The sequence below is a fragment of the Anastrepha ludens genome, chromosome X, assembly GCF_028408465.1.
Source record: "Anastrepha ludens isolate Willacy chromosome X, idAnaLude1.1, whole genome shotgun sequence".
Taxonomy (NCBI): Eukaryota; Metazoa; Arthropoda; class Insecta; order Diptera; family Tephritidae; genus Anastrepha; species Anastrepha ludens.
Window position 1 is genome coordinate 69025126 of NC_071503.1, and position 27252 is coordinate 69052377.

The 27252-nt window shown below is 40.9% G+C and overlaps 1 protein-coding gene across 8 annotated transcripts in view; it reads right to left on the reverse strand.

The window, feature by feature from the left end:
- The window catches only part of LOC128869480 (ankyrin-3), a 363477-nt gene that overhangs the window by 212504 nt on the left and 123721 nt on the right, over window positions 1–27252 (reverse strand). For 7 of the 8 annotated variants that reach the window (XM_054112036.1, XM_054112033.1, XM_054112034.1 and 4 more), the window contains exon 3: window positions 3099–3206. The exons of the other annotated variant lie outside the window; for it this stretch is intronic. In XM_054112036.1, the coding sequence (XP_053968011.1) occupies window positions 3099–3206 (108 nt within the window). The remainder of the gene's footprint in view (window positions 1–3098; window positions 3207–27252) is intronic. 8 annotated transcript variants of the gene reach the window in all.

Genomic DNA, 27252 nt, shown 5'->3' on the forward strand with positions numbered 1-27252 from the left:
AAAAGAGAATGTAATAAAATAAGTTCAGAAAATAGATAATGCAAAAATATAAATATTATTAACATTTCAATTACACTGCTGCACTTTGCGGTCAAACTTGTAAAAGCCACTTGTCCGAGGAGTGAGAAAACAATCACCAGTATCTTCTGTCCTTCACTCTTTTCCTCGTGAGAGCGCTGTCAAAATGTACATTTTTAACACACAAAAAATTAATAAAAATAGAAAAACTAAATAAATGTTTCTCTCAGCTGTCAAGAAAGTTGTTTTACATATCTACTTTGAGCATCATTTGTAAAGATGATTTGATATACACCTCTATCTCAGTGAGTTGTTACACACGCGCTTGCCACCAAGCAGTCATAAAAGGATCGTAGAGTAATTTGTTGATCAAAATATAAAATCGTTCGTAAATTATAAAGAACGTAAAAATGCCTTCAAAACGGGCATCGTTTGAGGTGACTCGGTTGGTGTATTATAATTATAAAATAGAAAAAAGTGTTTAACAGTTATCACAAATGTTTCAGCTAACCCGACAATCTAAAGCTTTTTTCAGTAAGAGCGCTTCAACTTTTTTTGAATAAAACACAAACGGTTTGACTTTTTTAACTAATTTTTTTTTTATTATCGAGTTTGAACATATAGATTTAAGTATAAAACTCGATTTCTTTTGCATGACAACCGCGTGCACGTTTTACGAAATCCAATCGATGAACCCAATTTTCGACCACTCTTTTGCATAAATCGGCCGAAATTCCAGCAATTTCGCGTTCAATATTGGCTCTGAGCTCACAAATCGTCGCCGGCTTGTTACTGTAGACCAATGACTTCACATAACCCCAAAGAAAATAGTCTAGAGGCGTCAAATCACACGAGCGCGGCGGCCATTCGACCGGTCCATTTCTGGAAATAATGCGCTCATCGAACTTACTCTTCAACAAATCAATTGTAGCGTGTGCTGTGTGGCTTGTGGCCCCGTCCTGTTGAAACCACATGTCGTCTAAGTCCATACCATTCAATTGCGGCCAAAAATAATCGTTTATCATGTCGCGGTAGTGATTTCCATTCACAGTAACGTGGCGATCGTTCTCGTCAACGAAAAAATATGGGCCAATTACGCCGCCGGCATGTAAACCGCACCAAACAGTGATTTTTTCGGGATGCAACGGTGCCTCATGAATCACGTGTGGATTGCTTTCTGCCCAGTAACGCATATTTTACTTGTTGACAAAGCCATTTAGCCAAAAGTGACTTCATCACTGAAGATGATTTTTTGGAAAATCATGCTCTTAAAGTAGCAGCAACTGAACGATTATTTTCATAAAAAATTTGCACGATTTGCAATCGTTGCTCAAGTGTGTAGCGTTCCATGATGAAATGTATACTAATGAAGTTTACAAATGACAAGCGAAAAATAAAAAATATTGCGTCGTTCGTCCTCCCTATCGGAAAGAAGTTGAAGCGCACCTATTGAAAAACGCCTTATTTCTATTCATAATAAATAGTACAAAAAATTAAAATAGATTGGAGCAAAAATCTGTGAGTAGAAGACCATGGAAAATATCTGACCACGTACGTATTTTATTGAGAAAAGTAGCCTTAACGCAGATTTCAACGAGAAATCTTAATAGTTAGCTTTGAGATAAGTGCGCCGTCGAAGCTTCGCATGAAACATTCCGCCAAGGTTTGCAAAAGCAGAATTATACTTCACGATTTGCGCGAAAGGAGCCTTTAGTCTCTGCACATTATATTGAAAAGCGGTTATTTTTCACTAGAACGTTCCTAGCTCGACCAGATATCTACTAGGATAATGTGATATTCTGTAATGAGAGTAAAATCATTTATTACAATTATGGTGTGGGGATGCATATCCAGCAACGGAATGGGTTGTTTGGTGTTTATAGAAGATAAAGTAAAGCATTGGATACACCATCCCAAAGCCCGGATATTAATTCAACAGAAAATTTGTGGGATTATTTAAAGAAAAAGTTGCAAAGACAGTCGAAAGGTCAAGCAAAGCTCAAAAACGTTATTTTTGAGGAATGGCACAAGATATCCCAGGACTACGATGTCCAAAAATTTATTCCTTCTATGAGAAGCAAACTACAAGGTGTTATAGTGTGTCATATGCTCAAAAATTTAGATTTAAATTATATTATTCAAACTTGAAACCCAAAAGCAATGAATACCAAAAACATAATCATAAAAAATACATAAGGTATTGCAATTTTTGAATATAACATAAAGTAGGTAACAAAAAGGTAAGGTTGTAAGGTATCGAACAGTATAACCCATATATTTTAAATTATGCCTAATAACCAGACAAACATTAGATAAATTCCCGCTTATATCTATTTATTTAGCAGCAAACTGAATACTATTGTTCTTAGATTTGAAGTTTGTATTTGGAAGAAATTTCACAAAAAAAAAAACTTGACTATGCGCACTGCAGTCTCACATCATAACATCTAACCTTGTTGAGGAATAACGCCTTACTGTTGGGCTGGGATATCACACATAAAAATCATGTTGGCAACGAACAGACTACCACAACAAATTGGGCTCTACGTCAAAATTCAATGAATCAGAATTCTTTCGCGAGGGTACAAAACCTCACATGAAGAAAATTACCAACGACTGGGAAGACACGGAATTCATAAGATACTGGAGGAATTTATCCTACCTTTTGGAAAAGCATCAAATAGGTTCCTCTAGATAGAAAGGACTTCCGAACTCTCACTGGATCCTATGTATATACGGGACATTGTAGTTTTTATTATTATTTCAGGAGCCTAAGACTAGTAAAACTAAGCGTCTGTAGGTTTTGCGAACTGCGCGATGAAAAAACAGAGCACATCCTCTGTTATTGCGCAGCTTTCGTAAGACGAAGACACATTCACCAAAATGGTGTGACTCTTTATCCATTATAAGCTTTAGGCCATTAAATCCATTATCAAGTACAATAGACCACATCAGACGCCGCAGTGCGTCATTGTCCAATAATACTAAAACAGAACTAAAGGCGGTGGTGAGAAATACGTGTACCAAGTTTGGGCGAGTTTTATTATTACATAAAAAAATTAATAAAACACTCTACTCACTGCATTGCAAGCGTTTATATCTGTAATCTGTCCAGATTCTAAGAAATCCAATACTTTACATAGGTCACCACTCCGCGCTGCTCGAAGAAATGAAATAGTCGCATCATTCTGCAATACAGTTAATAATAATAAAAAATTAATAATTTTAAAGCTTAGTATTCAAATAAATTAATTCTCCCAATATCAAAAGTTGAATATTTAATAGTTTAATGGAATATCGCCACGTCGCAGTTGCATGTGCAATATTACCAATATGCTGATCAACATTCTTAGCTCGCTAATGCTGTGTCAGCACTTAAGCGGATGCGGGTGTGGTGTAACTAACCAGATTATTGCCGAATTCGCAGTGATTTCGAAAACAATTGTGTTAACCACTTTCCTATTAAGTTAACTCCTTGTTTGCCATGTCGCCTAGTTTGTTTTTAACTTGTCTGGATGTTTGTTAACATATTCGTTTGCAAAATCCATGCGTTTTTTGATTGTTTTCGAATATCTACGGTTTTCTACGTTCTACACGTCCACAATACCCATCTTTTTTAAGTATTTTACGTACAGTATTATCGTGCATTTCACTGATTGCAATATGGTTCGTTTTTCACGTACGGCCAACTTGCAAGGTCGACCAGAACGTGGCTTTAACACAATTGAACTAGTTGTATTGTATGTTTGCACGACATACTGTACAGGAGAGTGACTTCTTCCTATGATTTGCCCAATTTCTTGGAAATATTTGCCTTCATTTCTAAGTATCAGGATAATTTTTCTCTCGCCAACACTAATTCCCTTAGTTTTAAAAGCGATCGTGATTTCTTGTACACAAACATTTAAAATAACTGCAAAGTAATGTAGTCACAGAAAATCAATTACAAATTAAAATAAAACCGTTTTTGGATATGAATATGCCACTGCATACTGCGGGAAATCCCTGTTTTCATGTGTACGGAAAATTTTTCTGTTTCGCCGAAATCGACGCTATAAAACCCGAAACGCTTGAAAAGGTGATGACAAACGCAGAAAAAAGATCGCAGTTCGTGATTGCTAATAAAGGTGCACCATATTTTATGTCGGTATGTAAACGCTGAATAACTTTATCATATACCAACCGATCGACTTCAACATACATGTTTTCGAAACGTCAATTCAGTACAATTTCAACCATGGATCGGTTTACACTGAAACATCCGAAATCGACGCTATAAAACCCGAAATACTTGATAAGGTGATGATAAACAGAAAAAAGATCGCAGTTTGTGATTGCTAATAAAGGTGGCCACTTGATTAGTATTCAAAAAATAGTTTTAATAAATTGTAAATAGCCAAACCAAATAAAAATACCTCACTCATATAAATCAGTTGGTTTTTTTCAAAGTTATTCAATGTTTTCTTACCGATATAAAAAATGGCGCACCCTATATGTATATATTATAAATTGTTACGAATTTGTTACGTTTTTATTCAAATAAAATGCCTAACAGTAATTCCTCTTAGTTCGATCATTCGATTGCTAAATAAAAGTCTAAAATTAGTGGCAACACAACTTGCTTATTTTATGGTTAAGAGTGAATATCCTATGCTCGTGAATATCCTTCGTAAAGATTTCTCCGCCCACAAACTTGGTTTTGAGGGTTGTGTTGGGACTATCTTTCCAAGTAAGCTGGAACGAGGAGAGAGCCAGTACGGATAACTCTACTTTGACCGACGAATCCAATATGAAGTCTGAGGTGGGAGCGGGGGCTTTCTCTAAATCAGCCAATATTTCAGTCTTCTTTAAACTTCCGAAAACTAGTAGTGGTTTTCAAGCAGAGGTTCTCATGATCTTGCAGGCATACAAAATGCTTAGAATTCGCTACTTGGAGGAAGACATAGGTATCTTTTTCGATAGTTAAGCTGCGGTCAGGATCCCATCGTCGCCACGTTGCAGCTCTCTTCTGGTTAAATCTTTTAAGGAGCAGATCAATCGTCTCTAACGTCCAGGAGACATTTCAATTATCTAGGTCCCAGAGCATAGGAGCATAGAGTTTCCCGATGTGCTTGCCAGAAAAGGGTCGACGAACCGGTTTCTGTTGTTCCCTTGACCGTGCTAAGTGTGCTTCATAACTCTCGTAATTTGTAGATTTGAAAACTCACATCTTCTGGCGAGATTTTTCTCCCCTTGTTTCGAGATAGAAATAAGGCAAAGATCTCTAGATGAACTACTTAGGCTTTCCTCCGTCCAGTGTTGCATTGTTGTTCACTACACACCACACCACTCAATCTTTTAATCACCTTGTAAGGACCTTCCCAGGACGCTTCAGCTTTGGAGAAGTATCTTTCCTTCTTTGCCGGTTATAAAGAAGTAACAAAATTCCCTTCGCTGAATTATTCGGAGTTCACTGCGTGGTCAAAGCTGTCATTCATTTTCTTACTCTTTAGTTTGGTATGTTGCCTCACATTTCTTCTATACGCAAAATTACCCGGAAGCCTTAAATCACTTCTAAGATGGTCGTTACAAGCGATTGGCCTAAAGTTTTATGTACAGATGAGCGATAGGCCAACAAGAACGTTTGCATGTGTTTGTCCCAATTTCGTTGTCACTGTTCAATTACGTTTCAGGGGAATGATTTCCATCTTCACTTCCCCATACGCGATACAGAGCTCTATCACTTATTTTAAGGCTATTACACTGCACCCAAAACGCCTTAGCCATAGGATTTTCTATATTTATTTCAGGTCCAGATGTACTGTCTACAGCATCTTTCGCTTCCATGGTTTCTCCCAAGTTAGTTCCCACTCATCATCAGGTTGCGACTGCATTAATCTGATATCAACTATCTCTTCAGATGTATTGACTTTGGAACAATGCATACACTCTAGACCACAAGGTCGTCGAGAGAGTGTATCAGCATTTCCATGTTGTTCCCCTTTCCGATTCACGATCCCGAAGTCGTAATTTTGCAGCCTTTCGCTCTACCGTGCAATTTTTCCTTCCGGATGCTTGAATTGGAGTAACCATCTCAATGCTGCATGGACATGCGGTAGCACCCAAACAGGAACTGCTTGCTGAGCAGTTTGTTGTGCTCCATTACAGGGAGCATCTGTGCCTCATTGTGAAGATGTTGAATGGGGGACATCAGGAGGCAACCCGTCGCTGTCCGAATAGCAGTAATTTGGCATGTCTGCAGCTTTATCCACTGCGTGTCACTGGTTCCAGGCGACCACACAGGCTCAGCATAGTTAAGAACCGGCCGGCCTATTGCCTTAAATGTCGATAGCAACAATTCTTTGCCTTTGCCCAGAGTGCTGCCGGCAACCGATGTGAGGACCTTGATGCGATTTTGGACTTTAGTGGCAATAGCGGTAATATGCGAAGAGAAGGAAAGCAACCTGTCAAAGGTCACATCCAAAGTTTTGGGATTGTTTACTGTCCTGATTGGTGTGTCATCAACTTTATCCTTGAGAGGCAGTTTGACCTCCTTTGTCCAGGTGGTAAAGAAGATCGCCGTGGATTTAAAGGGGGAAAGTTGTAGATTCCTCGTAGTGAAAAAGCAAGAAAGGTCGGTGAGATAATTGTACACTTTGTCATTGTGCGACGTCATGCAGTCGTCAGCATATGAGACCCGGGAAATTCTTTCTGGTGGTTGGGGGAGTTTCGAGATGTAGAAGTTGAACAGCAAGGGTGAGGGGACACCACCCTACGGTACATCTTGCTTAATCTTCCTCTGCTTTGATGTTAAGTCTCGAAAAATCACTGACGCATGACGACCGCTCAGGTAGTTTGCGGACCACCTCTTCAGCCCTTCAGGTCCAACGCTACTATGACACTCCTCTCGCAGTGGCGGTTTTGGTTAAGCCCGCGGTTTACCTGGGCGTTTATGGCGATGAGTGCAGTTTTGCTGGAAATCGCATCTCTTCCTCCTGCAGCTATCTGAAACTTGTAGCAAACCATTGATTCCAAATTACCGCATATTAAGTCTTACTGCGAAAACAGCAAGTTCCTTCTTGTTGAGTAGCAAAGAAAGGCTGGTACAGGGCGAGTGTCTGGATTCCGGGTCCTTCCTGGTACTGGGTATCGATTTTGTGTCTCTCTAGGTTCTGAGGTCGAAGTACGGATGCCGTCTTCACCTACATCTGGGGCAAATCCATTTCCGTGTCCAGGATAAGGGGGAGGACAAAGCGTAAATATACTCAGTCTCATGATTGAAGTAATATTTACAGATAAATCTGCAGCATAGCATAGCGTTTACGGCTCTCTTGTGCCGTAGGCATGCAAAACTGCAAGCAAACCCACACATAATAGGAGTACAAGAACCATGGGTATGTCAAAAGCGTATCTCTGGTCTAGGTGCTATGCCGTGGGGACAAATACTTCATTGTGAAGGGAATGTGAGACCGCGAGCATGTATTATCAAGCCAAGGTTGATCGAACACACGATGTTAAAAGAGCTATGGAGATATCGTTGTTGTAAAGTACTTGAAGAGTGGGAACAGTGTCGAAGCGATCATAGTTTTGACCTACTTACCCTACGACTCTTTACAGCCACCTCCTTCGAGGGAGCTAAGAGAAGTGGTCAAGTATTCAGAATCCAATAATCTGGTGCTAATAGTGGGCTGTGACGCAAATTCACAGAACATTGTATGGGGAAGCAGCAAATGCAACCCCAGAGGTCTCAAGTTACTGGATTTTATCCTGTCAGCCGATTATGTCATTCAAAACACTGGTACCAAACCAACTTTTGTGACCAAAAGGAGACAAGAGGTAATTGATTTAACACTTACCAATAAGTCAGTTGGAAATCAAATCAACCGATGGCGAGTTTTCGAAGAGGACTCTCTTTCTGATCATCGTCTTATCGAATTCCGACTCGGAATTGATACGATATCAATACCTTCCCGTAGGAATCCTCGAAATGTGGACTGGGACAAGTATGGTGAGCTTGTAACAGAGCGATTGCCAAACCGGAAAAAACTCAAATCAGTAGAAATGATTGAAGATGCTACTAAGAAATTAGAAAGTACTTTAATCAAATGCTTTGAGGAGCTGTGCCCACTCAGGCAAAGTACACAGGGGAAAGCGATTCCTTGGTGGAACTCTGAACCTTCGAAGCTTCATGTACGGCCCAGAAAACTTCTTAATAAGGCCTTAAAGACCTAAACAGAAGAGGATTAATTATCGACTTACAAAGAGAGAATATTAGAAAAAAGTACGGAAAGCCAAACTTGAATCCTATAGAAATTCCTGCAGTAACGTCGTGGTTCATACACCATTTCCAAATCGGAAACGTTTAATGCTCTACTCGAAACCCATTTTCCGGGCAGTAGATTTCTCTCTGAAGGAGAAAGTGGCATGAACAATAACGGCAGCAATGGTGAAACCTCTAGGTACAGCTGGTATATTGATAGTCGGATAGTGACCAAAGAATCGATAAGGTTTTCCTTGTTTTCCTTGAGAACTTTAAGTCCCCTGGACCTGACGGAATATATCCAGCAATGCTTAAAAAAGGAGGAGACAGGCTGGTTGAGGCCCTGAAAAGGATTTTCACAGCCTGTCCTGCACTTGGTTATATACCATCCCAATGGCGACGCGTAAGAGTAGTATTTATTCCGAAACCAGGAAAAAATTACTATTCCCTAGCAAAAAGTTTTAGACCAATCAGTTTGACATCGTTCGTGTTGAAAAGTCTAGAACGAGTGGTGGAGAAACATATTCGAGTGGGGGTATTGCCGAGAAGTCTACTTAGTAGAAATAAATACGCTTACCAGAGTGGACAATCAAGTGAATCACCCTTACACGATCTTGTTAGTAAGATTGAAGCCGGGATGGAAGCTGATGCATACACAAATGGCGTGTTCGTGGGCTTTTGATAATGCCACTTTCGGCTCAATACGTTCTTCTGCCGCACGACATGGGGTTAATCAAACTATTGTAAAATGGATATATTCCATGCTCTCTGAGAGGCTGTTAACCGCTGGTGAGAACAGTGACGAGCTACTCACCGTCAGGGCCCCCAAGGGGGTGTTCTTTCTCCGCTGCTGTGGTGCTTGTTCGTAGACTGTCCACTAACGGGGATGCAGGAACTCGGTTTTCATGTCTAAAAATATGCGGACGATGTCTGTGCGCTAACATTGGGTAAATCCTTAAGGAGGATTTGCTCGAAAGTGCAAAGGATTCTGGACAAAACCGATGACTGGTGCATGAGACAAGGTCTTTCGTTAATCCGAACAAAACCACCAGTATGTTTTCGAGAAAACGGAAATTGGATGGACTCAGTCTTCCAACACTGCAAGGTGTGACACTTGGTCTTTCCGATGAAGTTAAATATCTAGAAGTAATCTTGGATAAGAAGCTGATGCCACAGAGCCTTTGGTAAAACCTGGGGTCTGAAACCTGCTGTGCTCCTATGGATATACACAGCACTTATCAGACCAATCATCACTTGCGCCTCGGCGATCTGGTGGCGACGGATCATGGTTAAGTTTACAATCCCGGAACTGTACAGGCTCCAAAGAAGCGTATGTTTATGCATTACGAAAAATTTGATGTCAGCAATCCAGAATGGTTAAGTTTACAATCCCGGAACTGTACAGGCTCCAAAGAAGCGTATGTTTACGCATTACGAAAAATTTGATGTCAGCAATCCAGAATGCATTCAGGGATGTTTGACGGAGAACGGAAAACAAACCTCAAAGATTGTTCAAGAATGTAAGAAGAGGCTTAATTCTGTCGCAAGACAAAACAGGCTTGTACTTATATGGGTTCCAAGACACTCCGGTTTTCAAGGAAACGAAATTGCCGATGAATTGGCCAACCGTGGTTCAATGGTTACCCCACAAGGGCCAGAGCTAATAATCGGAATCAGTTCCGCAGGAATCATGAGTTGGATCAGCTACTATTTATGCAATCTACTTAAAGAGCGATGGTCTAGTCTAGAACGCTGCAGAACGGCAAGTGTTTTGTGACAAGTCCGAACAGAAAACTGTCAAACTTCCTACTAAAACTTGGAAGGAAATACGTTCGGTTGATGGTCGGTATTATTACAGGACACAACTCATGGGGTCAGCATATTACAATATAGCCATCATATGCCTACATCAGAGGAACCTGGATGCAGTTACCTGTTGTGTTTTCGAACATAAACGCGGCTCTACCCAGAAGTTACACTTTTGTGGTCGCAGGGTAGAATTAGCCGAGGTGGACGATTGTTATAGTATTAATGGGGGCGGCCTTTACAGCTCGTTCGTTTAAGCTTAATGGCTGCTGTGTCTCGGGAGCGCAATTAGCAGTCTAAGCGCTTCGCTTTCTTCTACATGAGTTCGTCTTCAGTTGGAAGCGGTCTCACAGCAGTTTGTCACACTTTAAGCCCGAGCTTCTCAGTAATAGTGTAATTTGAACATCTGGAACATTTGCTGCTTGTGATCACTTAGGTAACGTATCTCTATTGCTGCCATCAGACTCTCGCAGTTACCCCGTTGGGCTTCTGCAACTGCCTGCAGCACTTCGGCGGCGGAACGCTTAAGCAAACCAACCGAAACAGCAACTTTGTTTGCAGTACCCCAGAGATTTGTTGTTGCTGTTGTTTCGAACTCGAGCTGAAATATCGGGAATTATATAGAGTTTCGAAAGATGGATATTTTACTTAGCGACCACTGGTGTAAATATTTTGACGATTTAATTGTACTTCACAGAGGCGAGTCTTCACTGCTTCTACATCAGTCTCAATCATTTCCAGTTGCGGCGTCATATGAGTCTTCTCCGCTTCCAATTTGGATACACGCGTACGCGTATCCTCTTTCTCCAACTGCACATTTATCTTCGATGACAATTTATCTTTCGTGACATCTGCGACGACATTTCCGCTGATATTCGCGACCATACTTTCGTCATATTGATGCCGACTGCATTTCCCATGCTATTTATAACAATATTTGTGACATCTGTGACATTTTATTTATTTTTGTTTTTATCAAACACACAATCACACGTTATTTTAAACTGTTACAAATAATGAATATTATTCCTTATAATAATATAGTGTAAGTACACATAAAAATAATGCATATCGAGTTAGCAGAGGGACTCAGCAGGATATAAACTATATAAAGAATGTTGAAATTGGGAAGGCATTGAAATAGCAGGGAAGAGAAAAGTGGGAAAGAAGGATATATGTGCATTAAGAATGGACACCAAAATATTGGTCAGGCGAGAATCGTTATAACGTCAAATTTATGTAAGCTATTCGCACTTATCCAATATTATTAGCTTAAAGACACCTGGAACTCCTCTTCTCCTCATTGCATTATAAAACTCAGAGTCCTGAATCTGTTTGAAGTCTGCTTTGACGTATGTTTCATCGTCCGTGACCACTCAGCCATATTTATGAATATCATAACTGTATAATATTTGCGGACGTATTTTATCAATCTTATTTGGTTTATCATTTCGATTGAATCCTACAATCTTTTTACATGACCTTCACATTTGCACATTTCTTGGAAGTATCCTTCCCTCACATGGGCCTGTTTTGCAGCATTTCGAAGTGAAAGTTCAACTTTTTTCGAAATAATCACACCATTATTTGGCTCATGTTTCCGACCGAAATCCTTTTCTTCTTCCACTGCTAGGCCTTCGTTCCAACGTCAAAGTACAATTTTCTCCGCTAGCTCACACTTAAACGAATACATTTTGAAGAATACGCGGAAGTTACAAAAAGCGAATACGCCAAATTAATAATGAGAACAAACATTATGATTATGTATACGTATTATTTAATTACGTTTAGTTTCACGCAAGTGATAAGTAACCACATTCGACTATTTTTTTTTCGAGTCCATTCTTTATTAGCAACTATTGGCCACAAAGTAATGTATCAGTTCACTTCTAAAGCGCTCTGTGCTTCTAATAATTTTGATTTTTAATGGTAGGAGGTTCCAAAGATGAACAACAAGGACAAAGGACTGACGTTCTGTTACTAGGCGACTGTATTTCAGACCTAGTAAGTTAAGAGATAGAGACAATTTGGTAAATTAAAGTCGGTCCATAAGCTATTTGGACTCCTCAGAACTGATAACTTTGTGGAGAAGTGTTAAACATTTAAACTTTAGCAAGTCGTTAAATCGTATGGAGAATATAAGTTTAGAAAAATCGGATATGTGCTCGTGGCGTTTTATACAATTAACGTGTCTAGCAATATTGTTGTAAAGAATATTACAGCATACAGTTCACAACCATTAAGTGATGTGATTCTTCCAAATCAGATCTCTATTAAAAGTTATTCCTAGGCTCTTTGCAGTGCCCACAAATTTTGTAATAGAATTTTTCAGTTTTTCTTCACTGTAGTCGTCAAGATTAAATGTTTCTTTTTTTTGTAAACAAAGATACACTGTGATTTGTTGGTATTTAAGAGCAACACTTTACCCACTTGTTAACGTTTTGTAAGTCAGTTTTGAGGTTATGAATACATTTATTGATTGACACAAAAGGACAACTAACACACAATTGAACATCATCGCCACTCCATTATTAGCAAGCGAAATTTGCCTCGAAACTGAGTATAATTTATGAGTAGACGCTGCCTTTTCTGTGAATTTGTTCTCGCGTATGCATTGAAAAATTTGCCACAGAATAAATGGCAAGACTAAGTATATAAGCGTTACAGTGCAGCTCTTTTTTGATCGAAAACCAGATTGGTACGGATGAGGAATATATTTTCGACGACTTTCGTGATATTGCAGCCATCATCACAATCATGTCTATTCCTGGTGATGGTCCTGCATTCTCTGCGGTCAATTCCGTTGTTGTCGAAGATTCCTCAGCTTCTTGCTGAAACACATATTCGCCTATGTCAACGCCCTCTGCCTCCATATCCTTATTTTTTATTCTAGGTATTTACCGCTCGGTATTACCGGAATATGTAGATGCTCAACATCAGCAGCGCCGTCAGAATTGGGAAGGACCTCTCCGAGCCGTTTGATACCAAACGAGGTTTCAGACAGTGTGACTCGCTGTCGTGTGACTTCTTTAACCTGATGTTGGAGAGCATCGTACGAGCCGCAGAACTTAATCGCTCAGGCACAATATTTTATAAGAGCGTACAATTGTTGGCGTATGCCGATGATATCGATATCATCGGTCTTAACAACCGCGCTGTTAGTTCTGCCTTCTCCAAACTGGATAAAGAGGCAAAGCAAAATGGATCTGGTGGTGAACGAGGACAAAACGAAGTACCTCCTGTCTTCAAACAAACAGTCGGCGCACTCGCGTATCGGCACCCAAGTCACTGTTGACAGTTATAATTTTGAAGTTGTAAAGGACGTATACTTAGGAACCCGCATTAACGCCGATAAGAATGTCAACTTTGAAATCCAACGTAGAATCTGTCTTGCCAACAAGTGGTACTTTGGCCTTAGTAGGCAATGGAGTAGTAAAGTCCTCTCTCGACGAACAAAACTAACACTCTACAAGACTCTCATCATGCCCGTCCTAACGTATGGCGCGGAAGCGTGGACGATGGAGTGTTTGAGAGAAAAATTCTGCGCAAGATTTTTGGACCTTTGCTCGTTGGCGACGGCGAATATCGCTGGTGATGGAACGATGAGCTTTATGAGCTTTACGACGACATAGACATAGCGCAGCGAATAAGGAACCAGCGGCTACGTTGGCTGTCATGTCGTCCGAATGGATACAAACGCTCCGGCTCTGAAAGTATTCGATGCGGTACCAGCTGTGGGTAGTAGTGGAAGAGGAAGGCCTCCTCTGCTTTGGAAATATTAGGTGGAGAAGGACTTGGCTTCTCTTGGTGTGTCCAATTGTCGCCGGTTAGCACGAGAAAGAAACGACTGGCGCGCTTTGTTGAACTCGGGCAAAATCGCGTAAGCGGTTATCGCGCCAATTAAGAAGAAGAAGATTACCGTAATTGCTAGTCGGTTCGCGAAATTTCGTGTGTTGCTACAATATCCTTATATATGTATATATAAGGCAATTAAAACAAGAATGAAAAATATTTAAGGAGGTAATAGCGGCCGCCGTAGCCGAATAGGTTGCTGCGTGACTACCATTCGGAATCTAGAATCGGCAGGCAATGGCAAACGTCCGAGTGTATTTCTGCCATGAATAAGCTCCTCATAAAAAATATCTGCCGTTTGGAGTCGGCTTAGAACTGTAGGTCCCTCCATTTGTGAAACAACATCAAGACGCATACCACGAATAGGAGGAGCTTGGCCAGAAAGGGTGTACGCGCCTATTACATATATATATGACAGCAGAGATGTTGCAGGCATTCGCGTTCGCATTCGCATTCGCAAACGCTAAACTTCCATATTAATTTAACATTCCCATTCGTAATAATCCATGCGGAAATTTTGCGAATGTGGCGCAAGTCATGATAAGAAAAGAAATAGTGGGCACTAATTTACCAAGTAGAGTTTTCATTTCTATTATTTTATATAAATCACGAATATATATCACGAATTTTGCGATATGTTGTTCTTAAAGATAGACCATATTAATAGAGAGTTTCAATAATTTTAACGTTTTATTCTATCGTGTAAAGTTGTACAACTGTCTACTTGACAAATGTAAAGAGCGTAAGTTCTATTGTTCTGAATATTCTTAAATAACTGTGAATGTTTAATGTTTACACATACGAGGTGTGTTCAAACAGTATCGCGAATTTTGAATTTTCGCAGGTTACGTATATTCGAATTTCTATTTTTTTGTAGCGATATGTTGGTACTCATATCTCCCACTCATGCCGCCTGAGTATGCTGGGGTAAAACTCATCTGAAGTGGATGGTTGGCTAATGCCGTGACTATCCCTGTTCCGTTAAATCCCTGACAGGCCTAGGACGACGTTCCAAACTCGTCGCTATTGGATTGGTAGTGTAGGTGCGATTGAGATGACTCCCGCTTTGCGTCGGATCTGCCTCATGCATCAACCCTCGCATGGCCTCTACCTAGGCACAGATAGCTATGTGATCTTTTAGGGACGACTACTTCGGGTTTTGGGTGGCACTTTGGCCACAATATAAAGGGCTGCAGTAGCTCTGGTGGGAGAGGTCTGCAACGGAGCTAACCTCGAAGCTGTGAACAAAACGGACATGCCTTTGCGTCCGCATGCCTGGGGTTGGCTTCCCTCTAAACCATCTGCTCCGGAAGAAATGGAGGAAAGTCTCCGTTATTGTAACCCAGAACTTCTCTCACACAACTGGGAAAGTTGGGACAATAATTCAAGAAGTAAGTCACTTTTTGATTTTATTCCAAGCGAAGAATTGGTTATTTTTAATAGGGGTAAGAACACCATTTTTCTTACTGCTTAATGCTCTAAACTCTCTGAAACTAACGCTTCGCGTAGACGGCTCTTTTATAGATCCAAAAGAATAAAGCCTCCCTTGGGATGGGAACCGTACAAAGAAGGATTAGAAATCTAAAAGTCTGAAATTAGGAAAGTGAAGCAAGACTTATGGAGGATATTCTATGACAGCGTGGAAAGCTTACATGTTCAGACATGTTCACTCGAAGAATTATATACCTATGGGGTACCTGAAAGACGGATCGGGGTGCTGGACGATGAGCAGCGAGAAATCACTCAGGTTGCTTCTCAACGTCCATTTTCCGGCAAACCCATACTCGAGCAATATTAGCTGAGGCAATGTGCAAAACATTCCCCATACCCATAGCTGCTTGCTGAAGAAGCGCCGCCTGGCTTAAGCGATTGACTCTTTGAAGCCCTTCAAGTCACCAGGCCCGATGGCATTATACCTTCTCAATGGCAGAAATTTGCGGAGGTATCTTGTCATTGCTACACGAGCTTTATAGATAGGAGCTAAATACCCAGACCTTAGAGGGATGTGAGTGTTACTTTCATACCCCAGGAAGATGAAACCTCACATGTACGCCCTAAAGATTTCAGGCCAATCAGCCTCTCATCATTTTGAAAGCTCTTGGGAGACTTATATCCCTGCACATAAAGTGTGTAATTTTCCGGGAGCGTTTACCGTACGCTCAACATGCCTATTGTAAAGGCAGATAAGTAGATTATGTCTTGCATACTATTGTTACACATATCGAGGTGTTCCTCTCTCAGAAAGAGTTCATTGCGGCAATCACTAGGTCTCTGAATAAAATGGTGGTCAGAACCGACCTTACTAGGCTTATCCACCAGATGTTTGGCGATAGGACGGTCGCGGCAGAGTGGGCGGCGCTTTTCTCCGCCGGCAGGTGAGCAGAGGTACTTCGGAAGGCAGTGTTCTCTCGCCACTACTCTGGGTTGTTGTGCGTAATGACTTGCTAGAGGAGCGGCTTCAAAGTTATTGCTTACGCAGATGACGTGGCACTTATTGTCAGAGAAAAATTCCTAGATATTCTGATGGAACTGATGCAGGGTTATCTGAATCTAGTTGTGAAATGGACCGCAAATTGCGGTCTCTCGATAAATCCTCTGATGAAGGAGCTCATCTTATTTACGAGGAATTATAAAATACCTTGAGTACTTCTCCCGTCAAAAGCAGGCGCTCCATTTGTGTCTCTGACAGGATTAAGTACCTGGGACTTATCCATGACAGAGGGCTAACGTGGATACCTAACATTGAAGAGAGAATTAGGAAGACTACAGTCGTCTTGTATGGTTGTAGGGGCGCTATTGGCAAATGTGTTTTTTTGGATTTATAACACAATTATAAAGCCAATATTGCTGTACAATTGCTGTCTGGTTGAACTCGCTGGAAAGGATGACATCAGTTAAGAAGCTGGAGAGGGTCGAAAGGTCAGTCCTGATTGATATCAGTGGCACGGTCCGAGCCGCTCCTAATCTGGCACTCAACGCTTTGCCTAGTGCCGAAAATATGGTTGGCCATTGGAGGTTTCATAATGGTACCAATACGGCACTCTAGTGCTACTTGGTAAGTGCCAGAGTGATAGTTCAACTCTTTCACCTACCAACCTATAGTAAGGTCCGCCATAGTCGATACCACAATAATCAAACGGTTTAGAAGTATTGCAGCGATTTGAAGGAAGATTACCTATTAGGTCCGTGAGTGTTGAGAGGTTCTGCCTGAAGCATTTTACACATCTATGAATATACTGTTTGACAGCTGATAGAGCTCTGATAACACAATAACTCAGTCTTAAAAAGTTTAGAGTTGGATGAGTTCCTCCATATAAAGTAGATTCATGAGCGTGCGCAATTAACAGCTTATTCAGTGCTCCCTGTCGTGACCAAATGACGAAAGATCGCTCACACTCAGAAAGAAATCGTGCACTCTGTAATCTTCCATTTAGTCGAATGATGGCATCTTCGTCAATAATTAGATTAAACTGGAGTAGAATGTCAATGTCAGCGTCCTCGCGGCTGACCAGGATTTGGCGAGAACATTTTTCTATTTCTGCCATTTGCTCAACGCGGTGCAGACGCTATTGTATAATAATTTCACTTAACTCACTGGACGGATAACGAATTGGATACCGTCCTGAACTTGTTCGCTGAACAGTGTTTTTAGAAAAATCTGCGCAAAATAATTACACAGGCCAACAACCAAAAAACTTTTTCGATAATTTTAACTAATTACTTTGTAATTTGGTGTCCTGATTACGAAAAAAATTATTAAAAAGTTATATCACCCATGAATTTTTCACATTTTACAATTAAGTAAAAATAAAGTTTATGTACCAAAATGTATCGGATATATTTCACAGTCCTGCGAGGTACAGTTTCTAAAACGGCTATGGGTGTTTCTTGAAGGTTTGTTTATGCTGAAAACGAATATGACCTTGAAAATGCTCCAGCACGTCAGGAATTTTGGCAATTCGAGGTTAAATAGTAAAAAAATGCAGATTTTGGCCATTTTTTTAATTTTTTTTTTGAGCAAGGTAAAGTTTTTTTTAATTTTCCACAACGGCATCGCAAATTACTAGTCTTCAGCTTTAAAATCCATTTTTAAAAATATTTTTGCGATTAATAATAGGACTATGAATAAGTTCGTGCGGTTTTTTTCGAAATTTGAAACTTTATTGACGTAAAATGGTTACAAATTTAATATTCAAAATATTGTCCATCGCTTACTACTACTTTTTCCCATCTTTCTGGCAATTCACGGATTCCCTTTGTGAAAAATTCGGTCGGTTTTGCCGCAATCCACGAATCGATCCATTTTTTGACTTCATCGTAATTACGGAAGTGCTGGTCAGCCAGGCCATGTTGCATCGATCGGAAGAGATAGTAATCGGATGGCGCAAGGTCTGGACTATACGGCGGGTGGGGTAGGACATCCCATTTGAGCGTTTCTAAGTATGTTTTGACCACTTGTGCAACATGTGGCCGAGCATTGTCATGTTGCAAAATAACTTTGTCGTGTCTATCGGCGTATTGCGGCCGTTTTTCTCGCAGTGCTCGGCTCAAACGCATCAATTGTCGTCGGTAGACATCCCCCGTAATCGTTTCATTCGGTTTCAGTAGCTCATAATACACAACACCCAGCTGGTCCCACCAGATACACAGCATAACCTTCAGGCCATGAATATTCTGCGCCGACGTCGATGTTGAAGCATGGCCAGGGTATCCATACGTTGCCCGACGTTTTGGATTGTCGTAATGGACCCACTTTTCATCGCCAGTCACAATTCGATGCAAAAAACCCTTTCTTTTGTGCCGTTGAAGCAGTTGTTCGCATGCCATAAAACGGCGTTCAACGTCTCTTGGCTTCAATTCATACGGCACCCAATGGCCTACCTTTCGGATCATTCCCATGGCTTTTAAACGTTTGGAAATGGTTGATTGATCAACTCCCAAAGTTTTTGCAACCTCTTCTTGCGTTTGAGCCGGATCTTGATCGAGCAATTCCTCCAATTCGGTATCCATGAACTTTGGCGGCGCACCCTCGCGTTCTTCGTCTTCCAAGCCAAAATCACCACTTTTAAAGCGTGCAAACCACTTCTGGCACGTTCGCTCAGATAGAGCATGCTCACCATAAACTTCCACCAAGATACGATGACTTTCGGCTGCTTTTTTCTTCATATTAAAATAATGAAGAAGAATTCCCCGCAAAAACACATTATTTGGCACGAAATTCGACATTTTCAAGTGTGGTAAAAATATTGTTGTTTACGCTTCAAATAAAAAACTTATACTGACGTTTGTGCCTTACGACAGTAGCTCTCCAATGAATGTTTGGAAATGTGGATCGATGGAATAATAATCAAGTTACGCCATCTGTTGTAAAACCGTAACGAACTTATTCATAGTCCTATTATAAAAAAAGTTATACTATTTTGAATTCGCCCTTTACAGGGGCGTTAGAGTGTTAGAAAGGTTGAATTTGCATATCTAAAAGTCTCCAATTCAAAATAGAATAACTTTTTTTATATTAATCGTAAAAATATTTTTAAAAAAGAACCTTAAAGCTAAAGAGTAGTACTTTGCGATGCCGTTGTGGAAAATTAAAAAAAAAACTTTACCTTGCTCAAAAAAAAATTTAAAAAATGTGCTGGAGCATTTTCAAGGTCATATTCGTTTTCAGCATAAAAAAACCTTCAGGAAACACCCATAGCGGTTTTAAAAGCTGTAAAAAAGCGAGATTTTGCAGGCCTGTGTTATTTGTCATTTTAGATGTAGATGGTATATCATTAAATTCATGGAATTTCCACAATTGTTGAACTAGGCGAAAAACCAAGATCATTTCCAAAAACATCGTAAAGCATGGTAGTGAGTAGTATCTAACACCAGCATTGAAATATACATACAGCTACTTGGTTGTTCGCTGATTAAAATAGAAAGACAAAATTGATCACATACATACAGTCTGCATAGCTACAAGCTATAATGGCTTCATATCTTCGAGTACTAGTTTGTGTTAATTTCTGCGCACGTTATAGAGGTAATCGGTTCTAAATCAGCCGCTTGCTTTAATAAGAGTGCATACTTGTTTTCATTTTAGGTTTTACTTAACTACTGTTCAAAATTTTTCAATAGGTTGGCATGAAATGACTGGGAAAGACTAATCCAACACTTCAATCCCGTTTCGCTGTTTCCACTCTAGACACCTTCGTCTTGATACTTAGCTTCATTGTCTTCTTGTTAAATACATACAAGGTTAATTAACTTCTCTGTTTCCTCAGTTGTAATCTTCGCTCGCTCTGCGCACATAAGAATTCGCAAAGTCTCCAAAGAGACAAAGCTTAACGATCTCTACGGTGTTTTTTGGGTCATTATTTGTTGGAACCGACACGCTATTTCAAATTCCATTTTAACATGCTCAAATACCCTCATTTATCCATTCTCGACTCAGTAAATTCTAACTGACCCGCACCATTTGCCGCCATGCATCCTTACACCGTAACTTCACCACCATCGTATTTGGTTGTACTAACAAAATTTTGTTTCTCAAGAGCAGTGCCTGATTTCCGCCAAACAATTTGAGTAAGTTGATCTCCTACTGTAAAAACACCATTTTCAGAAAAACGCGTTCAAAGTCTGACTTGTACTTTCAAGCACTCTGAAAAGCCTTATCAAATTTGCGTGTAACTTCGAAAATATTCACCCGCACGATATTAATTTTTCTGTGTGTATTCTTAAATGTATGTACATTAAGAAAAAAAGTAATTTTTTTTTTATAATTCCAACTGTATATAGCCCCTTACGATCCTCTCAGCGATCAAGACTCAAGAGGATGCCATCAAACTTCAAGCTGATATGGATAGGCTTTACTTGTGATGCCCGAATTCACGTCTTTCGCTGAATTTATCTAAGTGTTTTCAAATATCTTACTCAAAAACGTTCAACATTTTGTGCACTAAGTACAGTATCTCGACATGTGTCCTGCAGTGTGTTCGCGAGTTTAAGGACCTTGCCGTTATCTTTGATAACAAATTTTCTTTTAATAACCATATAAATTATATTACTTTCAACTATTGTATCATAGTCTGTAAGAATTGTAATTCATAGACTTAAATAATTAAATACGTAAATTTGTATAAAGTGTAAAACTTACCAAAACGCACGCAATTTCGTTTGTCGAAAAATAAATGCAGAAACATAAAAATAAACGCATTGAAATTCCTTGCAAAATACAGTCGACCATTATAAGTCGATCAATTTGATTTTCTACAGAACCAAAAACTGGAGAGCCAATATAATTAATAGAGAATTCACTCCAAACAGCTCTGTTAAAAGTTTCACCAAATCACGGCTGCTTCCTCTTCAGAAACAAGTAATTTCCCTTTCTTTAATTCGTTTATTCATTGACTCTGACGACAGAGCGAATTCGGAAGTCGCAGCCATCATCCTTGGTATGTATATACAAGGTGAAGTCCAAAATAAACAAGACTGAGCTAAAATAGAAACGACAGGAGATTCGAGTTTATTTGTTCTATTGTTTTCACGATCTAAAAGCTTTTCGAAAGAGTGTTTCAGGTCATTCACCGTAATGTCCTTCAGGATGTCGGTACAAGCCTTTTGGATGGCCTCTACGGACCCAAAACATTTTCCTTTCATGGCTAAATGCAATTTTCCGAATAGTAGTTACAGGGCGCCATAACAGGCGAATACGGGGAGTTATTGATGGTTAAAATGCGATTTCTAGTCAAAAAATCAGTCACAGGAGAGGATCGATGAGATGGTGCATTATCATGCAATAAGCGCCAGCTTCCTCTTTCGCGGTATTCAGGGCGGATTCGACGAATGCGATGCAACAAACGCTTCCAAACGCCTAAATAGAAAATTTCATTAACGGTTTGGCCAATTGGCACGAACTCCTTGTGGACAATTCCCTTGGAATCGTAAAAACAAGTGAGCATCGAATTGATTTTTGCCTTCTCCAAACTCTGTTTTTCGGGTGGTGGCTTCTCTGGGACCTTCCATTCGGCACATTGACGCTTAGTTTCAGGTTCATGGTTCAGGTTCTCTTTAATGAGGTCTTTCGAATGTTGAATGCTGAGCAATTTTTGGTCCTCAGTTAACTTGTGCGGAATTAAACGTGCACAGACCTTTTGTAAGCGCAAATGATCAGTTAAATGCGATAAATCGATGTTTCGGAGATGTTCAATTCCGATTCCATGAATGTCAACGATGATTTCGGTTCATTTTTGATAAATTTACGAGAAATTTCGATGGAGTTTTTGGTGATCACTGATTTTGGGCGGCCCGTATGTTCATTGGCATTTATGTCCTCACAGCCATCCCCGAAACGTGTAAACCACTCGCGTGCCAGATAGACAATCATCGCCATAAACTTTTTTCATCAAGTCAAATGTTTCGGTAAACGTTTTACCGATTTTAAAACCAATATTGATATTAGCTCTTTGTTCGAAAAGCATTTTTGTGGCGATGACACAAACGTGCCGAACGGAATGTCACCAAGCTTTCACTGGAAGTCAGCTAGGGATGTAACTTCCAACGCCCTAACTCATTAAAAAGATGGCATCATCAAAAACATTTTCATGACGCTAGTCTTGTTTATTTTGGACCTCGCATGTCGACTAATCCACAAAATTTTGCTGCACTATTTAACCCTAATCTGAGGACTCTCATGACAAATAAAAATCGACGATTTATTTCATAAGAGTGCGCGACTAAAGGACTAGAATTTATGTTACAATCAGCACACTTATCACACTGCAAAATAATTTTAAAATCAAGTCCTCGTTCAGAACCAGTTTGAAACTTAAGTGATCCGTCACAGATCTTACATTTCACATACGAGTATTCAGCAATTCAGCTAAACATGTCCGTCCCTCCAAGCAAAACTATTATGAGAAGAAGGCGGCAAACAGGGTCTTATTTAAATTAAGAGAGGTAGCAATAGACCAGCTAACTGAAGACCAGGCTAAATCGCTAGAATGGGCAAAGGCAGTAATATCCGACTTGGGCAAACCTGCGGGTGCTACTCCTAAAAGACAACGGTCTGCAGACAATAGAAAGGGTCGCCAAAAGACAGAAGGTAGGTGGCAATAAACATCCCACCTTTAGTGAGGTTGTAAAGGCAGCGGTGAGATACTGGCCGTCATTGACAAGGGAGAAGAGGAAGGAGTCATTCCTAAGGAAAAATGGAGGTGGATTGAGGAGCGCCCCGAAACTCCTCCCCTTTGTCATGACGCATGCTGGTATCAGGGTAGATCTAAACTCATCGCCTGCGAAGCCACTAGGTCAGCCACACTCTACAGGTTGGCCGTAAGTAAGGTACAAGACGTTTGGCCGGGAGCCAAACTCGAAGCGGTCAGTAGGGATGGAATTCCAAACAGGCCTCGAGCTCGAGTTTGGATTCCGACCAAGCCGGCAGAGCCAAATAAAATTGAGCAAATTTTAAAATCCTGCAATAGAGACCTGCCAACCCATAAGTGGAAAGTAGGTAGAATAGACGAACCAGTAGAAGGTAGGCGACAGGCGATGCTCATCCTCAATGGAGAATCGCTCGCCCCACTGGCGCAGCCTTTCGAATCTATCGCAGCGACAAGCCAGTTTTGCATTCATATGAGGAAAGTGACAAGGCCAGCTTGCGCAGCGATACTGCAGAAGGGTTGACCAGCAGTCAATTCTCAACCGACGCGGAGAGGCTGACAGGTGTGGCGCCACTTTTTAACGCAGAGGACCTCCTCGCTGACACAGAGGGTGGAGGGATCTCGGAGGAGGTCGTCGAGGTCACGATGGTGGAGATGAAACGGACAGATTCTCTTGAAGCTGATCCAAATTAATCTCCACCACTCCAAACTTGCGTCCGCGCATCTCTCCGTCCGCTTGGCTGCCGGTGGACTTGACATAGCCCTCATCCAAGAGCCGTGGATATACAGAAATAAAATCTGCGGCCCCGGAGTGAAGGGCTCTAAACTGATTGCCGTACAACACACAGGTAAGGTTCGTAGCTGCATGCTCGCAATAAATAATATAAATATCTTCTTGCATCCACAGCTTAGTAGCGGCGACATGGTGGCGGCAAGCATCGAGCTAGGGAAGAGCGGTTTTTGACTAGCCTCCGCCGAATGAAGTTCGAACGCTGGTGCAAGAGGCAGCCCGGATGAACAAAGACTTGGTTGTCTCCTGCGACGCAAACGCTTACAACATCCTGTGGGGCAGCAGCGACACTAATGCTAGAGGTGAGTCACTACTTGACTTTATTCTAGAAAATAAAATGCGTGTTTTGAATTGAAGCTCAGAGCCGACTTTTGTTACCATAAACAGAGAGGAAGTTCTGGACTTGTTTTCTAACCACATTAAAAGATGGCGAGTTTCAAACGAAAATTCAATCTCAGACCATCGGTATATCGACACTAGGTCTTCCCAAGTTAGTCAGTTCAGAAATATACGGAAAACTGACTTGGGAGTTTACAATAAAAAATTAAGAACTTTACTGCCAAAGAGAGCCCCCAAGAATCACACTACTTGTGGGGAGCTGAATAAACTGGTTCATCAAGTAACTAAAGCAATGAACAGCTCTTTAGCAGCCAGCTGTCCGATTCAGAAGGAAGTTTAAACCACCTTGGAGGTCCAAGCATCTAACCTCGCTACGAGAAACCCATCGACCACTATTTAATCTGGCAAAGGCCACGAGAAGGTTAGAGGACTGGCAAGCCTATCAGGCTGAATTGAAAAACTACACAAACGCAGTTAGAACTGCGCAGCGTGAATCTTGGCAAAATTATTGCCAAGAAAGTGAAGAAACTTCAGAAGCGGCCAAATTAAGAAAAATCCTCTCAAATACGCCATGCAACCTAGGCTATCTACAAGGTCAAGGGAATACATGGACTACATCAAGTGAGGAATCATTAGGTCTTCTCCTAGACACACCCAGGAAACAAGTCGGTGGAACAAAACCATTCCGCCAATAATGAAAGGCAATCCGACCTAGGAATTGTCTTAGTTACAAACGCAAAGATCAAATGGGCTATTAACACTTTTGGTCCTTATAAATCGCCAGGAATTAACGGTATCTACCCTGCTGAAGCTCAGCAATCACGAGATATTGGGTATATTCAGAAACGCATTATAAATGCGCAGTAATTGCAGCGCTGGCAGCACTGCCAATGTGACAAGTGTTGCAATTGATAGATTGGCAGTATTAAAATTTTTCCTGCAAATAATGCGCGACGTTTGATACAAAAATGGCGTTTTGGAACGCGATGCATTTGCAGTACTGCCACATTTGCATTTCTGAACGCATTGCCAACACTGCAAAAGTACGTTGCGCATTATAATGCGTTATTGAATATACCCATTATATTACCGTTTATCAAAATTGTCATTAGAAGTTGTCTTAACATGGGCCACATTCCGCTAGGCTGGAGGGAGGCAAAAGTCTACTTCATACCCAAGGCAGGTAGGTCCTCACACACTAACCCCAAAGACTTTTCTACTCAAGATCTTGGAGAGTAATGGATGAATACATACGGGGGTCGTGCCTTTAAATAGGCTCTCCTAGGCGCAACATGCCTATACTAAAGGGAAGTCTACAGAAACCGCCTTACACTCACTTGTCGGGTTGGTGGAAAAAAGTTTGTTATACAAAGAGTTTGCATTGGTTGCTTTCCTAGACATAGAAGGCGCCTTCAACAATATAAATGCAAATTCTTATATAGATTCATTAAAAGATTTTTGAGTTGAACCACACGTCGCAGCCCTGATAGAAGATATACTCGCCAAAAGAAAGGTAACGGCTAAATTATGCAGCACTAATCTAAGCTGATAGGTCTGCAGATGCACACCGCAAGGCGGAGTCCTCTCCCCTTTTCTTTGGATTTTAGCATTAAACTCCCTATTTCTGACCCTTGCCACGTCACTGCTTGCGCAGATTATTGAGGAGAGAGTAAAGAAGGCCAACGTTGCATTATATACTTGCAAAACAGCGGTCGCTATTAAATGGGGGTTAAGAGCTCGTGTTACACATTGGCTCTATACTTCTGTAGTTAGGCCAATCTTGATTTATGGAATGCTTGTATGGTGGCCATCTGCTCAAAACGTGAGTTACGCTAAAATCCAAAGAACTACTTTTTTATGCATTTCGAGCGCTTTAAGGACTACTCCAAACAAAGCGCTGGAAGTGCTAATCAATTTACATCCCCTAAATCTGGTAGGGAAACACGTGGCCGCCGCCTCGGCGCTCAGACTCAAAAGTATGACGCTATGGAAAGACCGGTTGTTTAGCCACGCTTCTTTTTTGGACTCTCTGAATAGTCACAAACAAGAAATAGACTACTCTACTCACCTTTGAAAGGATCTTCAAGACGAGTATACCGGCAAGAAGGGAGTGGCAGACACCAAGGCCATGGAGAAGGGAGGAATTAAATTTTTATACAGATGGTTCCAAGCTAGACGATAAGGTTGGGTATGGAGTTTTCTCGAAGGAATTAGGACGGGAACTATCCGTTCGACTACCAGACTATTGCAGCGTCTATCAGGCAGAGGTTCTAGCTATAAAAGAAGTGGCTACATATCTAAATACGCACTAGCCAGGCGGCCATCAAATCAATGATCGAAGGTTGCTCAGGAATGCCGAGCAGCCCTAAATGATATTAGCGTCGTATTCAAGGTCAGCCTTATTTGGGTTGCGGGGCATAGAGATATTGACGGAAACTGTAAAGCTGATGAGCTAGCCTGGAAAGGTACTGCTCTTCAACTGCTCAGTGAAAAAAGTACCTTGGAATACCCATGGCCACAAGTAAACTAATAATAAAAAAACAACATTATTGAAGAGGCTAATAGGGCATGGAGAAATGAAGATACGTGTCTAACAGCTAGGCTACTATGGCCGCAAATAACCAAGAAAATAACAAAGGAATTGCTTAGTCTCTCAAAAGACAATATCTCGAAGGTCGTGGCTTGTTTAACCGGCCACTACTTGGCAGGCATTCCTCGAAACTAGGATTTTTCTCCCATGGATATTGCAGAAGTTGCAGAGATGAGGAAGAAACAGTTGAGCACTTCCTTTGCATTTGTTCAGCCCTAGCTTAAATCAGAGCAAGTGGTTGAGGTAAATACGTTTTTAATTCTCCTACAGAGCTGTCAGGCGTGTTGTTGGGATCAATACTACGTTTCATAAGAGCCACAAAATGGTTCTACGAAGGAAGGCAAATGAGGTTCCCATGTAGCACAGTGGTATCACAATGGACCTGTAGGTCTAAGTGAGTTGGTTGTGCAGACCGATTGCCACCATAACCTAACCTAACCTGCGTATGTTAAGAGACTTGCTCATTTCTCTAGAA